At 50.5% G+C, this 21,874-nt stretch overlaps 1 protein-coding gene across 5 annotated transcripts in view; it reads right to left on the bottom strand.

The window, feature by feature from the left end:
* Positions 1-14,502, bottom strand: part of GDAP1L1 (ganglioside induced differentiation associated protein 1 like 1) — a 20,370-nt gene extending 5,868 nt beyond the window's left edge. Inside the window, exons 1-6 of one of the 5 annotated variants that reach the window (XM_060078250.1) lie at positions 14,386-14,435; positions 14,323-14,347; positions 8,494-8,686; positions 7,284-7,457; positions 5,095-5,192; positions 4,204-4,318 (exon numbers count right to left, since the gene is read on the bottom strand). In XM_060078250.1, the coding sequence (XP_059934233.1) occupies positions 4,204-4,318; positions 5,095-5,192; positions 7,284-7,457; positions 8,494-8,686; positions 14,323-14,347; positions 14,386-14,435 (655 nt within the window). Of the gene's footprint in view, positions 1-4,203; positions 4,319-5,094; positions 5,193-7,283; positions 7,458-8,493; positions 8,697-14,322 lie in introns of all 5 variants that reach the window. The other 4 variants (XM_060078248.1, XM_060078249.1, XM_060078251.1 and 1 more) reach the window with 4 other exon arrangements.
* Between the last annotated feature and the right edge of the window lie 7,372 nt (positions 14,503-21,874).

The raw sequence follows: 21,874 nt of genomic DNA on the forward strand, positions 1-21,874 counted from the left end.
ATAATGCTATATGCAGCAACATGGATGGACCTGGAGATTATCATACAAAGTGAAGTAAGTCAGAGAGAGAAAGACAAATATCATATGATATCACTTATATGCGGAATCTAAAAAAAAATGATACAAATGAACTTATTTACAAAACAGAAACAGACTCACAGACTTAGAGATGGGGGAAGGGTTGGGGGAGGGATAGATTGGGTGTTTGGGATTGACATGTATACACTGCAATATTTAAAATAAAATACCTTTCCATGAAAAAAAAAAAGAGAGTGAGAGAGAGGGAGAGAAAATAAACTAGTGGTTACCAAAGGGGAGAAGGAAGGGGGAGGGGCAAATTAGGGGTATGGGATTAAGAGATACAAACTGCTATGTGTAACATAGACAAGCAACAAGGATATACTGTATCGCACAGGGGATTATGGCCATTATCTTGTAATGACTTTTGATGGAGTACAATCTGTAAAAATACTGAATTACTACGCTGTACACTCGAAACTAATATAACGTTGTAGGGAATTCCCTGGCAGTCCAGTGGTTAGGACTCCACAGTTTAACTGCCCAGGACCCGGTTCAACCTCTGGTCGGGGAAATAAGATCCTGCAAGCCGTGCAGTGCAGCCATAAATAAATATAATATAATATAATATAATATAATATAATATAATATAATATAATATAAAGTTGTAAATCAACTATACTTCAATTTAAAAAAAAGAAAAAAATACTCTCACAGATTACTTGATCCTTATCTCTTTGGTGGTGCCCAATTTTTCTCCCCTTGAATATGGGCTGTATTTAATGCCTTGCTTCAAATGAATAGAATGTGCCAGAAGTGACAGAATGACTTCCAAGGGTAGGTCATAAAAGATAATGTGGCTTCCGCTGCTTCTGTCTCTCTGGGATCACTTGCTCAGGGGAAAGCTGGCTGCCGTGTTGTGAAGAAACTCAAGCAGCCCTAATAAGGTGCCCATGTAGCGAGGAGCTGAGGTCTCTGGCCAACAGCGGTGGGGAACTGAGACGTCTAGTGAAGACCCACGTGAATGAGCCATCGTGGACCCTTCAGCTCAGGGTGTTGCAGCCCCAGCCAACGGCTTGACTTAGAGACGGGGGAAGAGTCGTGGGGAGGGATAGATGCATCATGCATCTATCCCTGCACCATGCAACCCTGAATTAGAAACACTCAGCCAAGCTGCTCCGAAATTTCTGATTCACGGAAAATGTGTGATATGACAAATGCGTTTTTTTAAAACTATGGCCCTCAGCTCAAATCTAACCTGCTGCCTGTTTTTATTTATTTATTTATTTATTTATTTATTTATTTATTTATTTATTTATTTTTGGCTGTGTTGGGTCTTTGTTGCTGCACACGGGCTTTCTCTAGTTGCGGCGAGTGGGGGCTACTCTTCGTTGCGGTGCGTGGGCTTCTCATTGCGGTGGTTTCTCTTGTTGCAGAGCACGGGCTCCAGGCGCACGGGCTTCAGTAGTTGTGGCACGCGGGCTCAGTAGTTGTGTCTCGTGAGCTCTAGAGCGCAGGCTCAGTAGTCGTGGCACACGGGCTTAGTTGCTCCGCGGCATGTGGGATCTTCCCGGAGCAGGGCTCGAACCCGTGTCCCCTGCATTGGCAGGTGGATTCTTAACCACTGCGCCACCAGGGAAGCCCGACAAATGCTTTTTTTTGTTTGTTTAAGCCGCTGAGTTTGGGAGCAGTTTGTTATAAGCAATAAATAACTAATAAGCAGGTCTTGATTCCTCTTTCTGTCTCTCTCCACTGCCCTCTAGGTGACATCATCCAATTTTACGCCTTTAATCACCGTGTATATGCTGAAGACTTGCAAATCTCCATCTCCAAATTCTGACCTCTCCTTTGAAAGTCAGACTAGAATACCTAATGGCTTATGTGACATCCCCTCTTGGGTCTTGTCAAAGCATCTCAAACTCACTGTGTCCCAAACTGAACTCTTGGGTCCCCCTTACCCATATCAGGAAATGGTACCACTCAGTAGCTCAGACCAAAACCTCATGAGTCATCTTTGATTCCTTTATCCCCTCTTACTCCACTCCCTCCAATACCCTCGACCTTTCAGCAAGTTCCTGCCCACTTTATCTCCAAAATACCTCTCAAGCCTTTCATGCCTCCCCATCTCCACTGCCACCACCTCAGTCCAAGCCACCACCATCTCATCTGGGCTTCTGTCTCCCTTGAAATCCATTTTCACAGCAACCAGAGTACTTTAAAAAGTAAAATCAGAACACCTCACCCCTGAGTAGATTGCAAAAATGGCCACAAATTCCTCCCATTCCTGCACGCTTGCCCCTTTGCAAAGGCTTTACTACTTCTGCTGTCAAGAGGCAGAGTCCAACCCTCTACACTTTTTATTTTTATTTTTTTTTTTAGCGGTACGTGGGCCTCTCACTGCCGTGGCCTCTCCCATTGCGGAGCACAGGCTCCAGATGCGCAGGCTCAGCGGCCATGGCTTACGGGCCCAGCCGCTCTGCGGCACGTGAGATCTTCCCGGATCGGGGCACGAACCCATGTCCCCTGCGTCGGCAGGCGGACTTTCAACCACTGCGCCACCAGGGAAGCCCCCTCTACACTTTTAATCCTGGCTCTGCCATGTCACTTGCTTTAGCCAATGGGGCTTTCGTAAATGTGACACAAGTAGAGGCTTAAAACATATTTGCACCTTGGGGCTTTGCTCTCTTGCTTCTCTCAGTATCCCTGTGACCACCATCATATGAAGAGACTGGCTTAGCCTCCTGGATGATGGGCAACATGTGGTCCAGCTACTTCCATTGGCCCCTGAACACTCTTCTGTAATGGCCCCTCTCCAGCACACTCTCTGATAGAAATGAGAAAGTTCCTTCTTGAGGTGTGTATTGTTTTTACTCATTTAGCCATACTCTGCTTTTTTCTAGAAAGGATTTATGGCAGCTGGCTTCAGCATGCATGACAGTGTTCCTGTTCAGGACCTTAGGTATCTGTGTGTGCCACTTGCTTGAGGGAGGCCTCAGCTGTGAAATGCTGGAAGAACATTGGACCCATTGAGAGGGAACCTGTTCTTACCCTAACTATGCCATTTAAGAGCTGTGTGACCTTGAGTGAGTCACTTTATCTCTCTGAGCCTTAGTTTTCTCACCTGGAGAATGCACATGCCTTTAGCTGTCATATGTAATTAACTAGTATGTTCCAGGCACTGTGCTGAGTGCTTTTCATTTTTTAAAGAGTTCAACAAGATGGAGTTTAGGTTTTAAGTTCTACTATTACCATCCTGTTTCACAGATGTTGAAACTGAGGCTCCAATAAGGAAAGGAACTTGCCCAAGTCACACAGTATAGGCAGCAAAGCTAGGACCCTAACTCATATCTGTCTCACTCTAAACCCATCTTTTAGAACACTGTGCTCCACAACCTTCCCACATACGCAGACATCTCTGTGTGTGTGTGAAGCTATGAGTGTAGCAGTGCATGTTGAATGGGTTCCACAAATTTGCATTGTCGAGGAGACCAGACTAACAGGGTACCTAAAATAGAGCAAAATGGGAAGGTCCAGAATGAAATTTGAAGAAGGGTGGTGGCAAAGATGGTGTATAGATGGAAAAAGGGGCAGAGTGGTAAGGAGAGGGTACTCCAGGCTGGAAGAGCTGCAGGAGCTAAGGTGTGGAGGTGGAAATGTAGCTGGCACGCTCAGGGTCCAGAGAAGAGAGGCACTTGAGAACAGAAAGAGTCAAGGTCAGAGAGTCTGGGTGAGCCCAGATGTCTGGCTCCTACAGCATGAAGGAGCCATAACACCCTTCAGTCGGGGAAAGGGGAGATGGTGTAGTGGATAGTGATCGCCACCACCATTACCATCATCATCTTCAATAACCTTTATTAAATACTGTGTGCTAAGCGCTGATCTAAGCATTCTACATATATTATTTCATGCAGTGTCTCAACATCTCTCTGAGGTAGGTCTTATTATTATCCCCATGTTATGGATGGGGAACTGAGGTCTAGGGAGGTGAAGTACCTGGCCCAGGGTCATTCAACTAGCAAGTGGCCAAGCTAGGACTTAAACTTAGGTCTTTCTGACTCCATGGCCCATGATCCTAACCACCTGGATGGTCCTCTAAGATCTTTGGGGGAAAAGATGCTGGGACTGTCATGGACAGGGTGGGCTGGATGGGCTCCAGCACTCACCTACCCCAGAACTGGCACCCACCCTCGTTCTCAAGCTTCCTCTTCTCCAGCTCAGCCTCGATCTGGTCCAGCACCATGGCCAGCTCCCCCAGGATCTTCTTCAGGTAGCTCACATCATCGTGCTCCAGGATCTTGGCCTAGGGGCAGGACAGGCAGGTGCTAGAGGAGCTGAGTTGGCCTCAATAGAGCAAGGGTGACCAGGGATGGAAGACTCTTGGCCCAAATCCCCTTCTGCAAACCCAGTCTCCTTATATCCCCTTCAGTGTATAGGATACCCCCACTGTTACAAAGCATCCTCATCTGGTGTTCACAATAGTCCTGTGAGCTTGACTGTCCTGGCCAGATCCCTTTCATGGGGCTGGTACTCTCATACACCAGCTGCTATGAGAGTTGGTTGACAGTGGCTCACAGCTTCCCCTTCAGAGAATTGTTCTCAGCCAATGAGGAGTTTCCTGGAAATACTTGGGAAATAATTGGGTCAATGATTGGCTGATATAAGGGTATAAAAATCTGTCCCTTTGTCTCAAGGTGCATCGACTTCGTGGCACCATTTATCCTCCAGAGCTCCCTGTGGGATCAGGTGAACTTAGCCCCTACTTCATCCTATCTCATCCTTACTGGGTTCTCCTTAGAGCGCTCCCTCAATACCTCGCTTACCCCAGAACCTCTGTCCAATGCTCTGCCCTTAGGGACACAACCTAAGACTGTAGGAAAGTGAGGCTCCAGGGCGACAGTGACTTGCTCAAGGTCAAAGAGCCAGTAAATGACAGAGGAGACAGGATTGGGAAAGCAAGCCAGTGGTTTTCCCATTTCATGTCTTCAGCTGATTCTCTTAGAACCAGCTTCTTCCAGTTCTTCTTTTCCATGGAAAAGATGGTGGGAAAGGGGAATGAGCAGGCCTGGGGTCACTCACCATGAGCTTCTTCTGTTTAGAAAGGTAGGGCTCAGAGAGCTGGGGCTCCTCTTCATGGTCCAATTTCATGAAGTCCATGGTGGCGTTGGCTAAATGTCCTGGGGAGAGAATAGGAAAGGTCCCATTCTTCTGATACCTGGTGCTCTTCCTTTCCCTTCCCCCCAAAAACTTGGAATAGGTCCCATTCAAACACTAGTCCAGGAAGTAACAATATCAACAGGCATAACTAGGAGACACTATGTCCTTACAGGCTGTGACATAGGGATGGATGAGACGCCATCCTGCCCTAGACCGTAAAAGAGATACCTACAACATAGCATGATCAATCTCTAATGAAGAGTGAACAGAATGCTGTGGGACCCAGAGGGCCACCTGCCTAGGGCACAAGGTGTCTAGAAACCTCATTGAGGAGGAGACTCTAGGGGATGAGTAGGAGTTTGCCGGAAATGAATATCACCCTAAATGTGTACAAGCTCATGCTTCAGTGAACGTCTCCCTCACCCCTTTCTGTAGTGAAGAAACGGATTCAGAGAGGCTAGTAAATTCCACACTAGTAAATGACCAGCAGATTTTGAATCAGGATCTGTCCGATTCTCTCTCTTTTTTTTTTTTTTTTTTTTTTTTTTTTGCGGTACGCGGGCCTCTCACCATTGTGGCCTCTCCCGTTGCGGAGCACAGGCTATGGACGCGCAGGCTCCGCGGCCATGGCTCACGGGCCCAGCCGCTCCACGGCATGTGGGATCCTCCCAGACTGGGGCACGAACCCATGTCCCCTGCAACGGCAGGCGGACTCTCAACCACTGCGCCACCAGTGAAGCCCTCTCCCTACTTACTAATATATCTTAGAGAGCATTCCACATGCCTGTTATTTTTTTTAACAGCTGCACAGTATTTCATTGTTTGTATGTACTAGAATTTATCTACCCAGTCCCCAAATCATGGTCAACTGGGTTATTTCCAGCCTCTTGCTATTACCCCTTATGCTGCAATGCATATCCTTGTACATACTTCTTTGGCGCACACATCCAAGTGTCATTGCAGGACAGTCTCCAAAGTGTGGGCCTTTTAATATTCGATATAGAGGGCCAGACTGCCCTCCTGAGAGGTTGTTCAAATTTACTTAGTCCTGCATTGTAATTATCTGGTCATTTGTCTTTCTGCTTCCATGAAACTGTGACCCTGGGTGGGTAGAAGCTGTGACAGTCCCCTTCTGTCCCCAGCCCCCTGCCCAGGGCCTGGGTCATAGGAGACTTCATAAATGTTGTTAAATGTTGTTGACTCAATGGGGACAGGACAATATAAATATGTCCTGAGTCTTGTTCAAGGGCACTCTAAAGAGACAAAATCGAGTGCCACAACCTGGCCCACCTTTGGACATGAGCCTCATTCCTTTGAGAGAGAGGAAGTGACCATTTACCGAGCACCTATTATCTACTTGGAATCATCATGCTTCATCTGTGTATTGGACCCCATGGTGTCTGCATAGAGCCTGGACCAAAGTCAGTAAACAGTTGTTGATGGATGATCTGATTTAATCCAACACTTAGTTACAGAGTACTGAAAAAAATGAAAGGACAAAGTAGGCTGTGGGCACCATCAGGCTGGCAGTTAGGACAGTATATGGGGATGCTTGAATCAGAACTCAGAGACCCGGGGCCTTGCAATATCTGGGCAGTCTTCCTTGGTGATGCAAGCCCTGATGTCATTCAGTGCCCTGGGCTGCCAACCCCAGGTGTCTGGGGCTGAGATGCCTGTGGGGAGTTGTCCCAGCTCCCATGGACAGGCAAGCCTCTAGGGGGACAGATAGCCCTATGGCCTCTGTATGGGATGGCAGGACAAGAGGAGGGAGCAGGAGAAGGGAATGAGAGAGAGAGAGATGCCAGACAGGGAGAGAGACATATTCAGCTCGAAACGGGGTGAGTGAGATGGAGAGCCAGAGAGAGAGAGAGAGAGAGAGAGAGAGAGAGAGAGAGAGAGAGAGCCAGAGTGAGAGACAGAGACAGACACAGGGATGGAGAGAGAGGCAGAGGCAGAGGGGTATCCATGGGGAAGAGGAGAGAAGGCGGAAGAGGGGAGAGAAAGGGAAGAAAGTGAGTAAGAGATACAGGAATGGGAGGAAGAGGGAGGAGGTGGGCGAAGACCGGGTTACCCTGAGGGTTCCGTGCCCCGACCCCGACCCCGGGACTCACTGCGGATCTCGGCCGTGGCGTACTTGGGGATCATGGAGTCGGCGGTGAGTTCGGGGTGCAGGATGCAGCCGTGCGTGTAGGCGTCCATGGGCAGCGCGTCCAGCAGCTCGCGGTACTGCAGCACCCGCGCGTGCTGGGGGCTGCCCGCCTCGGGCATCAGCGCCACCACGTGCTCTGCGGGGCACGGCCGGGGGCTGGGCGGCGGCACGCAGGGCCCTGTGTCGGGCCTCCCGCCCCCCTGATTCAGAGACGCCAGCCTCTGGCACCCCATCCCCCAACCTCAGCATCCTGGAACTGCGACATGTCCAGAAGTTTGGGGCCCATCCCCTTTCCTTGACTCTTGAGAGAAAGTCCCCACCAGGCTGACAGGGGACCTTAGTGATCCTGCCCGCCTACCTCTCCTCACTGGATCCCTGCCGAGCTGTCCCCTGAGGGGCAACTCCTCGCCTGCCCGGGTTTGTTGCCAGGTGGGTCTCTAGGCCTAGTGTTGCCAGACTTGGAGAGAAGCTGGAAACCTGGATGTTTGAAATTGAACTCTCCTTGGTTTTTAAATGTTGGCAACGAATTCATATTCTTTTAAAACAGCGCATGTCCGGGCCCTGATCTCTCAGCTGCATCTGCAGCCTCTGCCGTGGGCACTGAGCTTCTGGACTTGGGCGAGGCCAGAGGGAGGGAAGTAGGGATGGAGGACATAGCGTTCTGTGGGGTTCTGGGGTTCTGGGCCCTGCTCATGTCTGCAGAGTTCTCGGGTGTCCGGGCCCATGTCTGTGGGGCTCCAGAACAGCCTGTGGCCCTGACTATGCTTACAGGGTTTCAGGGGGCTGGGTCCTGGCTGAGCCCTGGCATCCCCGGGAGATCTGGATCCTGTCTGTGGGGACTTAAGAAGGGGGTCTGGGTCCCGTTCATGCCTGATGGGCTCCAGAGTGTCTGTGGCCGAGCCTGTGACTCCAGAGTCCCCGGGCAAGGAGGCTATAGCCCTAGCCGCTCCAAGGGGGGTTGTCTGGGCCATGCCCTTTCCCTCAGTACCGGGGAGGGGGGTCAGATCTGTGGGGTCCCCGGGGACCTGTGGCCATGCTCTGCGGTTCCCGGGGGGGCGCATCTGAGCCCTGCTTGTAGCCCGTGGTTCCTTGTTGGGGAGCCCGGGCCCACGGGGTTTGCCCAGGCTTCCCAAGGTTCTGGGGCGCTGTCTGGGCCCGCGCGGCCGCCGTACCTCCCGTGAACGTGCGCTCCACGTAGTCGATGATCTGGTCATAGTCGCTGATGATGTTGTCACGATGGATGATGACGGGCACCTCCTCGCCCAGGTTGAGCCGCATGAACCAGGGCTCCTTGTGCTCGCTCTGCGGCAGGCTCACGTCCCGCTCCTCACATGCCAGGCCCTTCTCGGCGATCACCAGCCGCACCTGCAGGCGCCAGGGTCAGAGCGGGGAAGGCGGGCAGACACATGGGGACACTCTGCCCAGGTGGGGCGGGGTGTGCGGGGAGGGAGGTCAGAGGTCCCACACTGGAGGGGACAAGTGTTGCTTCCAGCCCATTCCTGGGCCCCTGGGGTACGGGATGGGGGATACATCCCCGGGGCCTGGTGGTGGGAGGAACACAGCTCTGCCCTGGGGACAAGGGGCAGAGCTGCCTGGTGGTTACCGGGCTGGGTGTCACTGCTGGACGTACCTGGGATAGGATTTCTGGCTCTTCTGTGTGAGTTTGGGTGGATTCGTTACACTTTCTGGGCTTCATGGGTTTTTTATTTGCAGAATTGAAGTATAAAGAGTAGTACCAACACAGAGTCTGGTATATAGATGGTGCTTAATTCATAATTCTCATTATCAGGATTGAACTCTCAGCCTGGCCTCCAAACGTGAATCTGGCCAGGAAATTGGCAGAAATTCTTATCATTACCGTGATCAGTAGCAAAATTTCTCAAATTATTTGAGAAACAAAGTGAAGTGAAAAATAATTTGCCAACATCAGCCTAGCCCTTTATTGTCCCCAGACACCTTCCCATCTGGTTGTTGGATGCTCACAATGGCCTTCCAGAGGAGGGCAGAGCAGAGACTATCTCCCGTTTTTGCTGATGAGAAAATGAAAGTCCAGAGAGGGCAACTAACTGACCCAGAGCCACACAGCCAATTTAGCAGTAGATCTAAAACTAGAAGCAATGGTTCCTGACTCTCAGACCAGTGTTCTCTGCCCTGGGGGCTCCTTCCAGGAAGTCCTGGGCCTGGGCCCTCCTGAGTCTTTCCCTAATCTCCAGGGGGTCCCAGACAAACATATGACCTGGGAGATGCTAACGGAGAGCCTCCTGACCCAGCCCAACAGTTCTGAGCTGGCAGATGGTTAATGATCACCGAGCCCAACTATCCCCTGCCTGTGGACTGAGACTCAGAAAGTAGGCTAGACTTGTCTAAGGTCCCCCAGCAAAAGGATGGCAAGCTCCACTCCTACGTGCTCCTCCCTACTTCTAGCTCCAGCCCAGGAGAAAGAGAGGGCACCCCTGAGAGAGGCAAAGATCTATTCCTGTTAAGCATCGATGACCCCTATACATACCTAGGTGGTAGTTCCCATTCCCTTCCTGCCTGCCCTGGCATCCTCTTGGCAGGTTCCACCCAGCCACCCAGCGTCTGGGTCAAGCTGGGATCTCTGAATGGATGGAAACAGAAACTAAATCAGGCCTTTGCCCTTGGCGGGTCCAGACATTTGGCCTTCCATCCTGGCAGGGCATCTGCTCCCAGGGACCACTCCCTGGGCACTGCCCTTGAACTCCAGTGAGGGTTCCTGGTGGGGCTCCTGCCTGGGGAGGGGACTGTCTTTAGAGGAACAACAGTCCTGCTTAGAGCTGCCTCAGGATCACACCAGCAAGCAGCCAAGGAGACTTTCTCCTTTAGCTGAGCTGCAGGCCAGAGCCATGTGCCATCCTGCAGGGGAGGGGGTGGGGGAGGAAGCCAGGCCCAGGGGGAGGGCATGCAGCCACCAAGGCCATCTGCCTTCTTTGCCTCCTGGAACTGAGCCAGACTTAGGTGGTCACCACTCAGTGTGACCAGACATCAGCCAACTCTGGGCAAACTATCCCCCCTGTGGGTGCCTGAAAGTCACCCACTGGTGCTTCATTGTCATGGCTAGGTACTGTCCCCCCTCACCCGGGCCCTTGTTTATGAGAAAACAGTGATGGGCTGGGTTGGTGTCTCTACCCAGCCACTTAGTTGCAGTGTGACTTTGTAAAAGACACTTATAGAGTCTCTGAGTCTTAGTTTATTCATCTCAAATACTTAAAAAAAATTATTAAGCTTTATTTCTTACACCAGTTTTAGGCCTACAGAATCAAATGCCTTTTTTATGTAACATCTTATGGCTTACAAATGCGCCGCTTTTCAACACTTATTTATTGAATGCCTACTCTGTGCCAGGTCTTGTTCTAAGTGCTCAACACTCAGCAGTGAACAAAACAAAGATCCCTGCCCTCAGGGAGCTGACATTCTGGTGGAGGCAGACAGATGAGAAGCAGTTAAAATGAGATGGTGTGTTAAAAGATAGTGAGTTCATTGGAAAAAAGAAAAAATAGAGCAAGGTAAGGGAAATTGGGGGTGCCAGGGCATCAGGGAGGCAAGTGGCAATTTTAAATAGGGTGACCCATCAGGGCAGGCCTCTCTGAGAAGGTGACATCTGAGCAAAGAACAAAGAGAGAGTAGTCCACACAGGGATCCAGGCAGAGGGGACAGCCAGTGCAAAGGCCCTGGGGTGGGAGCATGTCTGACATGTTTGAAAAATGGTGAGGTGGCCATCCTGCTGGAGCAGGATGGATGGAGGTGACAAAAGGAGAGGAGGTCAGAAAGGGTCATGCACAGGGACATTTAATTGAGACTCCTAGACCCAGGGGCCTATGAATAAATTCAGGGAGTCCTCAAATTAGGATGGGAAAATTACAGGTTTATTTTCAGTCATTTCAAGCTGACACTTAGCATCCTCTTCAATTATGAGTGTAGGCAACAAAGCATGGTGGTGTTAGCAGTGCCTGTAATACTGTCACCACTAGGAATCAGATATTTTCATCACTTCACAGTTGCTGCAATTATATCCGTCACGACTTCAACATTACAGTAGTTTTTAGTCTTGCCACTAGATCATGTGATACTATGGGTTAATACAGAAACGCATATTATTATGTAACAAATTTGTTTTGAAAATATGTCCATAGCTTTACTTCAGTATGATTGGTTTTCCTTCTAATCTAATACTCCTATGTATTTGATGTTATTCAATTAGAAGTACTCTTCTGAGAAAAGTCCATAGGCTTCCCCCGACTGATGAGTGGGTCCATGACCCAGGCAAGGTTAGATCCTGCAGTAGGGCCTGAGGCCATTAGGAGGACTCCGGCTTTTTCCTGGAAGGACTTGTGAGCCACTGTAGGCTTCTGAGCAGAGGAGTAGTGAGATGTGCAGTTCTCGCCTGTGGACCTCCTGGGAGTGGGAGAGGGGGTGGTAAATGGTCAAGGGCAGCATGGACAGGGCTGGGGCGCCAGTGCCCAAGAGCTTGAAAAGTAAGGCCAGGGTGGCAGGTAGAGGTCATTTACTTCCCTTCTGCCATGTCTGGGAGGGCCCCCTGCATGCAGGCAAGGCCCTTTAGGACTGATGCAAAAGAAGGAAATGCACCTGCTAAGCCCATACTGTGTGCCAGACACTTAACACATGTCCCTGTCCTTTCAGTCCCCCAGGAATCCTACAGGGTCGGATGTAAATGTCCCCTTTTCCAGATGAGGATGTTGAGGCACAGAGGAGGTGAAGTGACTTGTCCAAGGTCACACAGCCAGTAAGCACTCAAGATGAGACCAGAACCAGGACCATCTGACTGCAGAGCCCATGTGTTTTCCATCAGGCTACACTGCCTCTAGAACCCACCACAGGCCCCTGGGCAAGGGGAAGGCCCTGGCAGGAGAGGCAGGAGAATGCTAGGCTGCCTTGGTCAGAGGCTTGGTCACAAATGGGATTGCAGTGGGTGGTCCCATCCCTGATATAAGGAATATTCAGGAGGCTCCCTCAGGAAATGGTGATGGGAGGGGCCACCCTCCTACCTCCTGGTCACTGGGGCCTGGCTCCTGAAGTTCTGGGGAGGAGGACATCATGGCATCTGGAGGTCGGTCTGATTCATTCCCAAACCCCCCAGCAACTTGTATAGAGCCTGGCATGCAGTAGGTGTTCAGCATGCATGTATAGAAGAGTCCCGGCATTTCCTTGGTTAACTCCAACCCCTCCTTTACCTAGCACTTTAGTGATATCATAACACCCGTTATTAACAGAGCCTTGACACCATGCCAGGCACTGCGATCAGCGCTTTTTGTGCATCATCTCATGTCACCATCACAATAGCCTTCTGAAGAAGGTACTGCCATTAGCTCCATTTTACAGATTATAAAACTGAGACTTGGGCTTCCCTGGCGGCGCAGTGGTTGAGAGTCTGCCTGCCGATGCAGGGGACGTGGGTTCATGCCCCAGTCCGGGAAGATCCCACATGCTGCGGAGCAGCTGGGCCCGTGAGCCATGGCCGCTGAGCCTGCACGTCCGGAGCCTGTGCTCCGCAACGGGAGAGGCCACAACAGTGAGAGGCCCGTGTACCGCAAAAAACAAACAAACAAACAAAAAAAACCCTGAGACTTAAGGGAAGCAAAGTGACCTGCCAAAAACTCCATGGTGAATTATTGGAGAAGATGGCTCTCCTGCTGGGGACTTTCTGGCCTCATAGTCTGTACTTTAAACTAGGAACTACTCAAAGGGGGATCAGTGGACCAGCTTCATCAGCATCACCTGGTAGCCTGTAAGACTATAGCATCTTTGGCCCTACTCCAGATCTGCTGAATCAAAATCTCTGGGATGGGACCCAGCATTCTGTGCGTGAACCAGTAATGTATGCTCAAGTTTGACTAGTGCCAGTAGAACACTAAGCAGTACCGCCTGTTCAACAACCCTCAGCAATCCTGAGAGGGGGTTGCAATTAGAAGTAGCTATAATTGTTATTATCATCCCGTTTTCCAGATGATGGAACTGAGCCTAGACCAAGAATCGAACCAAAGAGCCTGGTTCCAAGGCCATTTCTCTTTAAGGAATCTCTTTCTCCATCTGGAAAATGAGTGAATGGAACAAAAGGATCTCCCAGGGGGAAGAGAAGTCGAAGGGTCAGGCAATGGGTGACCCTTAGGCTCCAGCAGGACTGGCTGCTGGGACCTGGCCATGGTGCTGAATCCGTACCCCACAGAGAGGACAGCCCAGGGTGAGAGACTGCGCTCCTGGAGGCCCCTGGTCTTGCAGGCTCAGTGCTTGGACCTCACCCCCAGGAAGCGGGAACCCCGATAACTCAACACCAGGCTGCATTCCCAACCGCCTTCTAGCTCCCCTGAGTCTGAGATGGGACCGTGTGGCCGTCTGTGCCTTTAAGAGCAAAAAGCACAGACCTTATGGGCCAGCTGAGCTTGTTTGAGGAGATGGGTTAACTCCTTCCTTCTCAGCTCAAGATTGGGGGTGGGGTGGGGGGAGGGCTAGGGTCAGACCCTTCAAGCCCCCATCAGAAGGCCCCCAGCCGGGCAGAAGGGCAGAGGAGCTTTGACCCGCAGGCCTGTGGCATGGGGACAGCAGCGCGGGGGGGGGGGGGGGGCCTGCGATGGGACTACTGGGGCCGGAGGCTGGACCCCAGGAAGCGCCCCTCCCCCCTCCCCGCAGCAGCAGCCCCCTCCAACAGGCCGCCTTCCCAGCAGTGCCCATTCCCTTCCCCTTGCCTTTGTCTCTCTTCTCAGCTCTTCAACAGACCGGGTCTTTCTGGGAGGGAAAGAGGCAGAATGGGTGTTCCTAGAATTAGGGACGGTGCTCCTGGGGCCCAAGGCCGGGGCAGTCACCTCCCGGGAGGGCAGCCCAGCTTCCCTCGTCCTCCGGGCCCTGAAGCCCCCGATTCTACCCTCCAGTCTCTCCCCAGGTCTTCAGACCCCTTAAGCCCTCCCGGATCCCCTCCCCCAAGCCTCCTGGTGCATCGGTCGGGTTCCCCTGCTCCCTCCGGGCTCTACCTTCTGCGAGCTGAAGGACTGGGTCCAGTGGTACAGAACCAGGCTCTCCTTGGGCCAATGGGCGTGGCTGGCCGCTGCGGGTGCTTCGGGGGCCTCCACCGGCTTGGCCGCATCGCTCTCCAGCGCCGAGATGGGCCACCAGCTGCAGTTGGTGGGGGTCAGGTTATTGGGGGTCGCCATGACAGCCCGAAATCAGAGGGAAGAAAGAAGGAGGCTCCGGCGGTGGCGGCTCTCTCTCGCCCAGCATCACATGGCCTCGCCGAGCCTGTCCCTCTCCTTCGCTCCCTCCCTCCCTTCCCCGTGAATGTCATTACTCACCGGGCCAGTGGGGGAGGGGCGAGGGGGATCCCGGGAGCTCCTTTCCTCCTCCTCCCCTTGGCCCACCCCTGGCCTGTGCCGGAAAAGCCACCAGTCCAAGGTCAGGCTCGGTGGAAGGGCACCAGGAGCCATAGGGAAGTGGGCCATGCCCCCAGATAGCTCGAATCTGGCCAGCCACCTGCCGAAGATTCCACCATTATAAACGCATTCTGCCTCTCAAATCTTCTAAAAGGCAAATAGGACAACTGGTGTTATAGAAATACGTTCCTTTTATACATCAGTGTCTGGAAAGAGCTCGTCTCTCTTTGAAGCTGCTATTTTCTTTTCTTTCTTTTTTTTTTTTTGCGGTACGCGGGCCTCTCACTGCTGCGGCCTCTCCAGTTGCGGGGCACAGGCTCCCGATGCGCAGGCTCAGAGGCCATGGCTCACGGGCCCAGGCGCTCCGCGGCATGTGGGATCTTCCCGGACCGGGGCACGAACCCGCGTCCCCTGCATCGGCAGGCGGACTCTCAACCACTGCGCCACCAGGGAAGCCCCGAAGCTGTTATTTTCTAACTTTTCTCCAGAAGGACCTCTAAGGGCAGAAGGGAACACATTATGATTTATTGAACAAACACTTACATAGCACTCCTGTGTGTCCAGGCACCATCAATTCATTTAACCCTCACAATAATCCTATTAGTCTCACTTTACAGAGGAGGAAACTGAGGCGCGGAGAGGCTAAGTGACCTTGCCCAAGGTCATCTAGCTAGTAAGTGGTGGAGCTGAGATTCGAATCCAGGCTGACCAGCTCCAGAGTCTCTGTTTTTAGCTATAAGGTCATAACATAACAATAATGTAAACGACAGCACAGCAAGCATTTATCAACCCAAGCACTCTACATGCGTCACCTCATTTCATCTGCACAGTAATCATTTTTTCCAGATGAGGGAGGTGGGGCTCAGCGATGTCAAGTCATTCATTTGTCCAAGGTCACACTTTCACCCCAGGAGACTGAGGCATGACTAGAGGAGCCCCGTAATGCCTTTGCTGTCACATAGTTTATCCTAAACATTCATGGGAACTTTACATAAAATTCCTTAATATATCCTTGCTTACCTTGCTATAATGTTTTATTTATCATTGAGCAACTAGATGCACCAGGAAAATAAGCTTCTCAGTTTCCCCTCCCTTGGCAACTTTGATCTTGGACTTTCAGCTTCCAGAACTGTGAGAAAATACATTTCTGCTGTTTAAGCCACGCAATTTGCGGTATTTTGTTATGGCAGCCAGAGCAGATTAATATGCCTACAATAGAAGCGCATTATTTGTATCTTTCCAAAAGAATTCAAGTTGGGGCTTTCCTAGTGGTGCAGTGGTTAAGAATCCGCCTGCCAATGCAGGGGACACAGGTTCGAGCCCTGGTCTGGGAAGATCCCACATGCTGCGGAGCGACTAAGCCCATGCACCACAACTACTCAGCCTGCACTCTAGAGCCTGCGAGCCACAACTACTGAGCCCGCGTGCCACAACTACTGAAGCCCGCGTGCCACAGCTACTGAAGACCGCATGCTACAACTACTGAAGACTGCGGGCCTAGAGCCCATGCTCTGCGACAAGAGAAGCCACTGCAATGAGAAGCCCACGCACTGCAACAGAGCAGCCCCCACTCGCCGCAACTAGAGAAAGCCCGCGCACAGCAACAAAGACCCAACGCAGCCAAAAATAAATTTAAAAAAAAAAAAGAATTCAAAGTTGGTAATAAAAAAAAAAAGAGATACTACTGGATTTCCCCTTACTACTGGGGGCAAAGCCGGTCTTGGTCCCCACACTACAGGAAAAGAGGGAGGAATTAGCATGGTCATCTCAGGGTCCTTTAGCCAGGTCCTTTACAGAAATCCCACAAGAAGAGTTTTAATGTCCACACTTGACAGATGGAAAAACAGGCTCGGCAAACAGAAAATGTCTCACCTCGTATCACCACCTAGGAACCAGCAGAGCTGGAGCCGGGATCCGCGTCTACCTGATCCCCAGATACACCTGAGGTTTTGTTGCTGTTTTTTCTTAAAGATTTTTGTTTTTTAGATTTGGACCACTTTTAAAGTCTTTATTGAATTTGTGACCATATTGCTTCTGTTTTATGTTTTGGTTTTTTGGCCACGAGGTATGTGGGAGCCTACCTCCCCGACGAGGGATCGAACCCACACCCCCTGCATTGGAAGGTGAAGTCCTAACCCCTGGGCCGCCAGGGAAGTCCCAGCACCTGAGTTCTTTTCTCCTCCTCCTCCTGCCTCCATAGAACAGATGCTGAAATGGTCACAGGGTGGGATGGGGCTGGACCACATCCTTCAGCCAGTAAGGATCACTCAGGAGATTTTGCTTCCAAATTCTGGGCAGGATGAATGGTTCTCCTGGGAATTAAAAGTCACCTGAAGGAATTCACTGTGAAAAATCCTAAGAGCGAATGCATCTAACTTCTACATCTATTACGTCAGGGCCCGCTGACTCAGGAAGCCACAGAGATCAGAGAAATGCCGTAAATATGAGGCTGGCCAGGTATGATCCCACAGGGTGTGGTGGGGATTGTGGCGACTCATAGACCCCAAGTTGGTCTCGTAACAAACATACTTGTGAGCCAGAGCTAAGCCCTCGTGTAGTTTGTTTGCAGCCTCTGCTTTTGATAACTTAATTTTTGCCACAATCCTCGAGGCAGTGTGTTAGTTAATATAGCACTAGCTACTGTAACAGCTAAACTGCCAAATCCCAGTGACTTTCTTTACCCAGTTGAAGTTTATTTTTTCACTCACATTAAGTCCAATTAGCAGCCGGTGGGGGAAGGGGCAGGGGGTTCTGTCAACCTGACTTTGTGGCTTCCAAGATCACCCAGGCATTATATCCAATGGGCATTGATCTTCATGGGCAGATAGTAAAGAGAGAGAGCAGAACGCCAGGTGAGCGCTCCTCACTCTGCTCACATTCCATTGGACAGAACCCTGTGGCTGCCCCACTTAAATGCAAAGCAGATCTGGGTATGTGAGTCCCTGGCCTGTAGCAGCCACTTTCCAACAACTATCCTATGGATGGGTAAACAGATCTTATCCATCCCTGCCTCAGGCAGTTATTATCATCTCTGGTTTATCAATGGAGATACAAATCTCAGAGAGGCTAAGTGACCTGTGAGAAGTCACACAGCCAGGAGCACTGTCTTTCTGACTCCAAGGATCTTTTTTCTACCTTAACGTTTCCCAAACTTGCCATCTCACGAGCATCTGTTGTTAAACATACAGGTTCCTGGCCTTCACCCAAGACCTTGAACTGAATGTTTGGGAGACAGTGTGGTAACTTGTACTTCCACTGAGAATCCCAAGATGATTTTTATATCAGTCTCTACCCTAGGGGCTGCATCCTGGGGAACTTTGTGAAACGCTAATCACTTGGCTTCAGCCCCTAGAAATTCTCAGTCAATTGGTCTGCGGGGAGGGGCCCTGATATTGACATGTTGTAAAGCTCTCGGGTAACTCTAATGTGCAGCCAGGACTCAGAAACACTGCCTCTGGTCCCCAAGCAAACTGGGCTGGTCATCAGAGTCACCTGCTGGAGCCTTTCAAACTAAAGCAGCAAGAGAGAGAGGGAGGGAGGGAAGGAGGAAAGGAGGCTATCAGGTGATTCTTGACCCTGGGAATCGGCTTTTTAAAAAACCATTCGAATGATTCTAACATGCAGTCCAGGTTGAGACCTACTGAATAAATGGACCAGAAGATTCTGAATCAGTAGGTTTGGGGGAAGCCAAACTTTCCATATTTTTTAAGTTCTTCCAGGAGACTGTGATTCCGCTGCCCTAGGGCCTTGCTACTCAAAGTCTGGTCTGAAGTATCAGCACATCACTGGGAGCTTGTAAGACATGCATAATCTCAGGCCCAACCCTAGACCTGCTAAATCAAAATCCACAATTAACAAGACCCCCAGGAGATCCACACACACGAGTGGGAAAAGCACTGCTCTCAGGCACACGGGCTTTTTGCAGGGAGGACAGCAGTTTATATCCTCCAGTCAGGGCTGACTCAGCTTCTCTCCATCCCCATTCATCCCCTCTTGAGGCTGCAGAACCTTTTCTAGTGTCACCAGCATAGTCTGTCCTCAAAGGTCTGGGCCTTGCTGCCCCCATGCCGTGGCCATCTGTTCACACATACTTTGTTGGAAGGTCTGGGCATGCTCACAGGTCAATGACTCAACAGGGAGCTGGCAGGTCCTTCCTGCCAGGGCAGGACATCACAGACGCTGGGCATTGACTTGAGGACCAGACCGTGGAATTGGTTGCTTCACCTGAAGAAGAGATCTTCTTCAGGTGGGAAGCACCTGGCACAGGGTCTGGCATGTAACAGCATCTGCCCGGTAAATATTTGTTGACCTAAATGCAAATGGCTGAAAATGAGCACTAATCCTTTGTCTATGAATGGTAATTTTTGTGCACTCCTTTTGTGCCCTTTAAAGCATTTTTGTCAGTTGTTCAGATTGTGTTTTTCTTCTTGTTTTCTCATTAAGTTCTAATTCTTTTTCATCTAGCTTCTCTCTGCACGGCATTCTTTGTAATGGTAAAATAACGGAAATATCCTAAATGGCTCATGAGAGGGGGTTTGTTAAATCATTCAGGGGCTCTCTCCCCCCAAAGCCCATCCACCAATACACGTTAAGAACCTCTTCTGGAAGGATCCCAACAAGACACCAGCAAGCATGGTCTCTGGATTGGTGGAATTCTGGGTGTTCTCTATGAATTCTCTATGAACTACTTTTCGCTTGGCTGTATCTTCTTTTTTTTTTTTTTTTTTTTTTTTTTTCCTGTTCTGAGCACCTATTACTTTTGAATAAGAAAAACTAACCAACAGGAACTGGACTGGTTCTAAACTTCATTTAAAATCTCTCATTTAGGCTTCCCTGGTGGCACAGTGGTTGAGAGTCCGCCTGCCGATGCAGGGGACACGGGTTCGTGCCCCAGTCCGGGAAGATCCCACATGCCGCGGAGCGGCTGGGCCCGTGAGCCATGGCCGCTGAGCCTGCGCATCCGGAGCCTGTGTTCCGCAACGGGAGAGGCCAACAGTGAGAGGCCCGCGCACCGCAAAAAAAAAAATAATAATAATAAAATAAAATCTCTCATTTATTTTAGCCAGCTTTATCTAATTGACAATGTTTTTATTTAAGAAAATTGAAAATTGGAAAAGAGTTAGTGCTATCAATAACCAATTAGCAAGAAAGCTGAGGCCCAAAGAAGTAAAGTGGTTTATGTGTCCCAGAGAAACAGCCAGGCAGGAGCAGAACTCAGGATGGGTGATCTTTCCCTCACATCACTCCCTTCCCTTCCCTCTAGGAGCCTCTTAACAGCTCACGCTCTCTCTCTCTTTCTCTCTCTCTCTCTAAGTCAACAATGCAGGGGCATCTCAGGCATCCATGGCCTCACAGGGTGGACATTCCATCCCACTGTGTGAATGGATCTGTGTGGATTCCAGAGAGTGGACAGAGCCATTAGACGAGGCAGCCTCACATCTGCCCTTACTTCCTGTAAAACCACAGTGAGCTGCACATCAAATGCACAGAACCACTGGCAGAAGTCCTGCCTGCCTGGCCCTGGGCCAGGAGGAGCTGTCTGCCCACCTTGAAAGTCTGCTACTGGGCCATCTGCAAAGGCTGCAGGCAAGCCTACGCCATTTCTGCCACGTGGGACATTTTCTCAGGAGGATCCAGGTGATACCAACAAGTCCTCCATGGACACTTCCTTCAGGCTGGCTATGGCTTGCTCTGGGCCAAGTCAAAGGAGTGGGACCCTTCTCTAGGGGTCCTTGCCATGCTGCGCTGGGCTTGGGACAGGGCTCTAGCCCTTTTCCATTTGGACAGGACCCAGGGGAGGGAAATGTGAGCACATCCTTGATGCACCAGAGCTGATACCAGCAGCCCCAGGCTCCGCAGAAGCCCCATGGCCTTGGCTGGCTGTAATGCCTGGGAGGTGCACAGGGTGAATGGATCTCAGGTTTCACGGCTAAGAAAGGGGCCTGAGGATTTTTTTTTTCCTGGCGTCCCGGCAGCTGAGCCCATGGCAGGTGTTCGGGTGCCCTAAGGTCAGCCTGGGAAACCTTTTGTCTTGGAGCCCTGGTCTATGGTGAGGAGTGTCTCTGGGCTAAAATGATTCTCGGGGGTGGCTCCTGGGCCTGGGTGTCTGCTGGGAGAAGGTACTTTGGAAGAGAAATGGAGAAATTCTGAAGCCAGAGGATGGGGGACTTGAACCTGAAATATTGACAGCTTCTCAAGGCCCACATTGAGGATTTCTTGCTACATCTTATCAGGGAAAAACAAGCAGGCACTTAACACGACCAAATCTTAAGAACAGACTGCATACAAACCATCAAAGAGGTATAGATTTTAAAAAAACCTTTAATGGCTTTTCAAAAAAATACAAAAATATTACATGTTCATTATACAAATTCAAGGAATTCCCTGGTGGTCCAGTGGTTAGGACTCGGCGCTTTCACTGCTGGGGCCTGGGTTCAATCCCTGGTTGAGGAACTAAAATCCTGCAAGCCATGCGCCTTGGCCAAAAAACAAACAAACAAACAAACAAATCAAATAATATATTAAGGAAGAAGTAAAAATAACTCCATTCTCCTGAAGAGGTACTAAGTAAAATAAGGTATCATTTTTAGAACTACCAGATTGGCAAGATTAAAAAGAATGGCAATATCCAGCACTGGCAAAGGTGTAGGTCAGGGTTTTTCAACCTCAGCACAATTGACACGGCTTAAGGGAGTCCTTGTGCCCCACACTTTAAAATTCCTAAGGCAGTGGGACTTCCCTGGTGGCGCAGTGGTTAAGCATCCGCCTACCAATGCAGGGGACACGGGCTTGAGCCCCCGTCCGGGAAGATCCCACATGCCGCGGAGCAACTAAGCCCGTGCACCACAACTACTGAGCCTGAGCTCTAGAGCCCGCGAGCCACAACTACTGAGCCAGCGTGCCACAACTACTGAAGCTCGCGTGCCTAGAGGCTGTGCTCCGCAACGAGAGAAGCCACCGCAACAGAGTAGCCCCTGCTCGCCGCAACTAGAGAAAGCCTGCGCACAGCAAAGAAGACCCAAAGCAGCCAAAAGTAAATAAATAATAAAATAAAATTCCCAAGGCAGCATCATATGCCCCATCTCACCAGATCCTCAAAGTAATTCTTCTAAATTGGCAGAGAGAGGTAGTTATTTCCATCTTGCAGGTGGAGAAA

Source organism: Mesoplodon densirostris, chromosome 16, assembly GCF_025265405.1.
Source record: "Mesoplodon densirostris isolate mMesDen1 chromosome 16, mMesDen1 primary haplotype, whole genome shotgun sequence".
Classification (NCBI taxonomy): domain Eukaryota; kingdom Metazoa; phylum Chordata; class Mammalia; order Artiodactyla; family Ziphiidae; genus Mesoplodon; species Mesoplodon densirostris.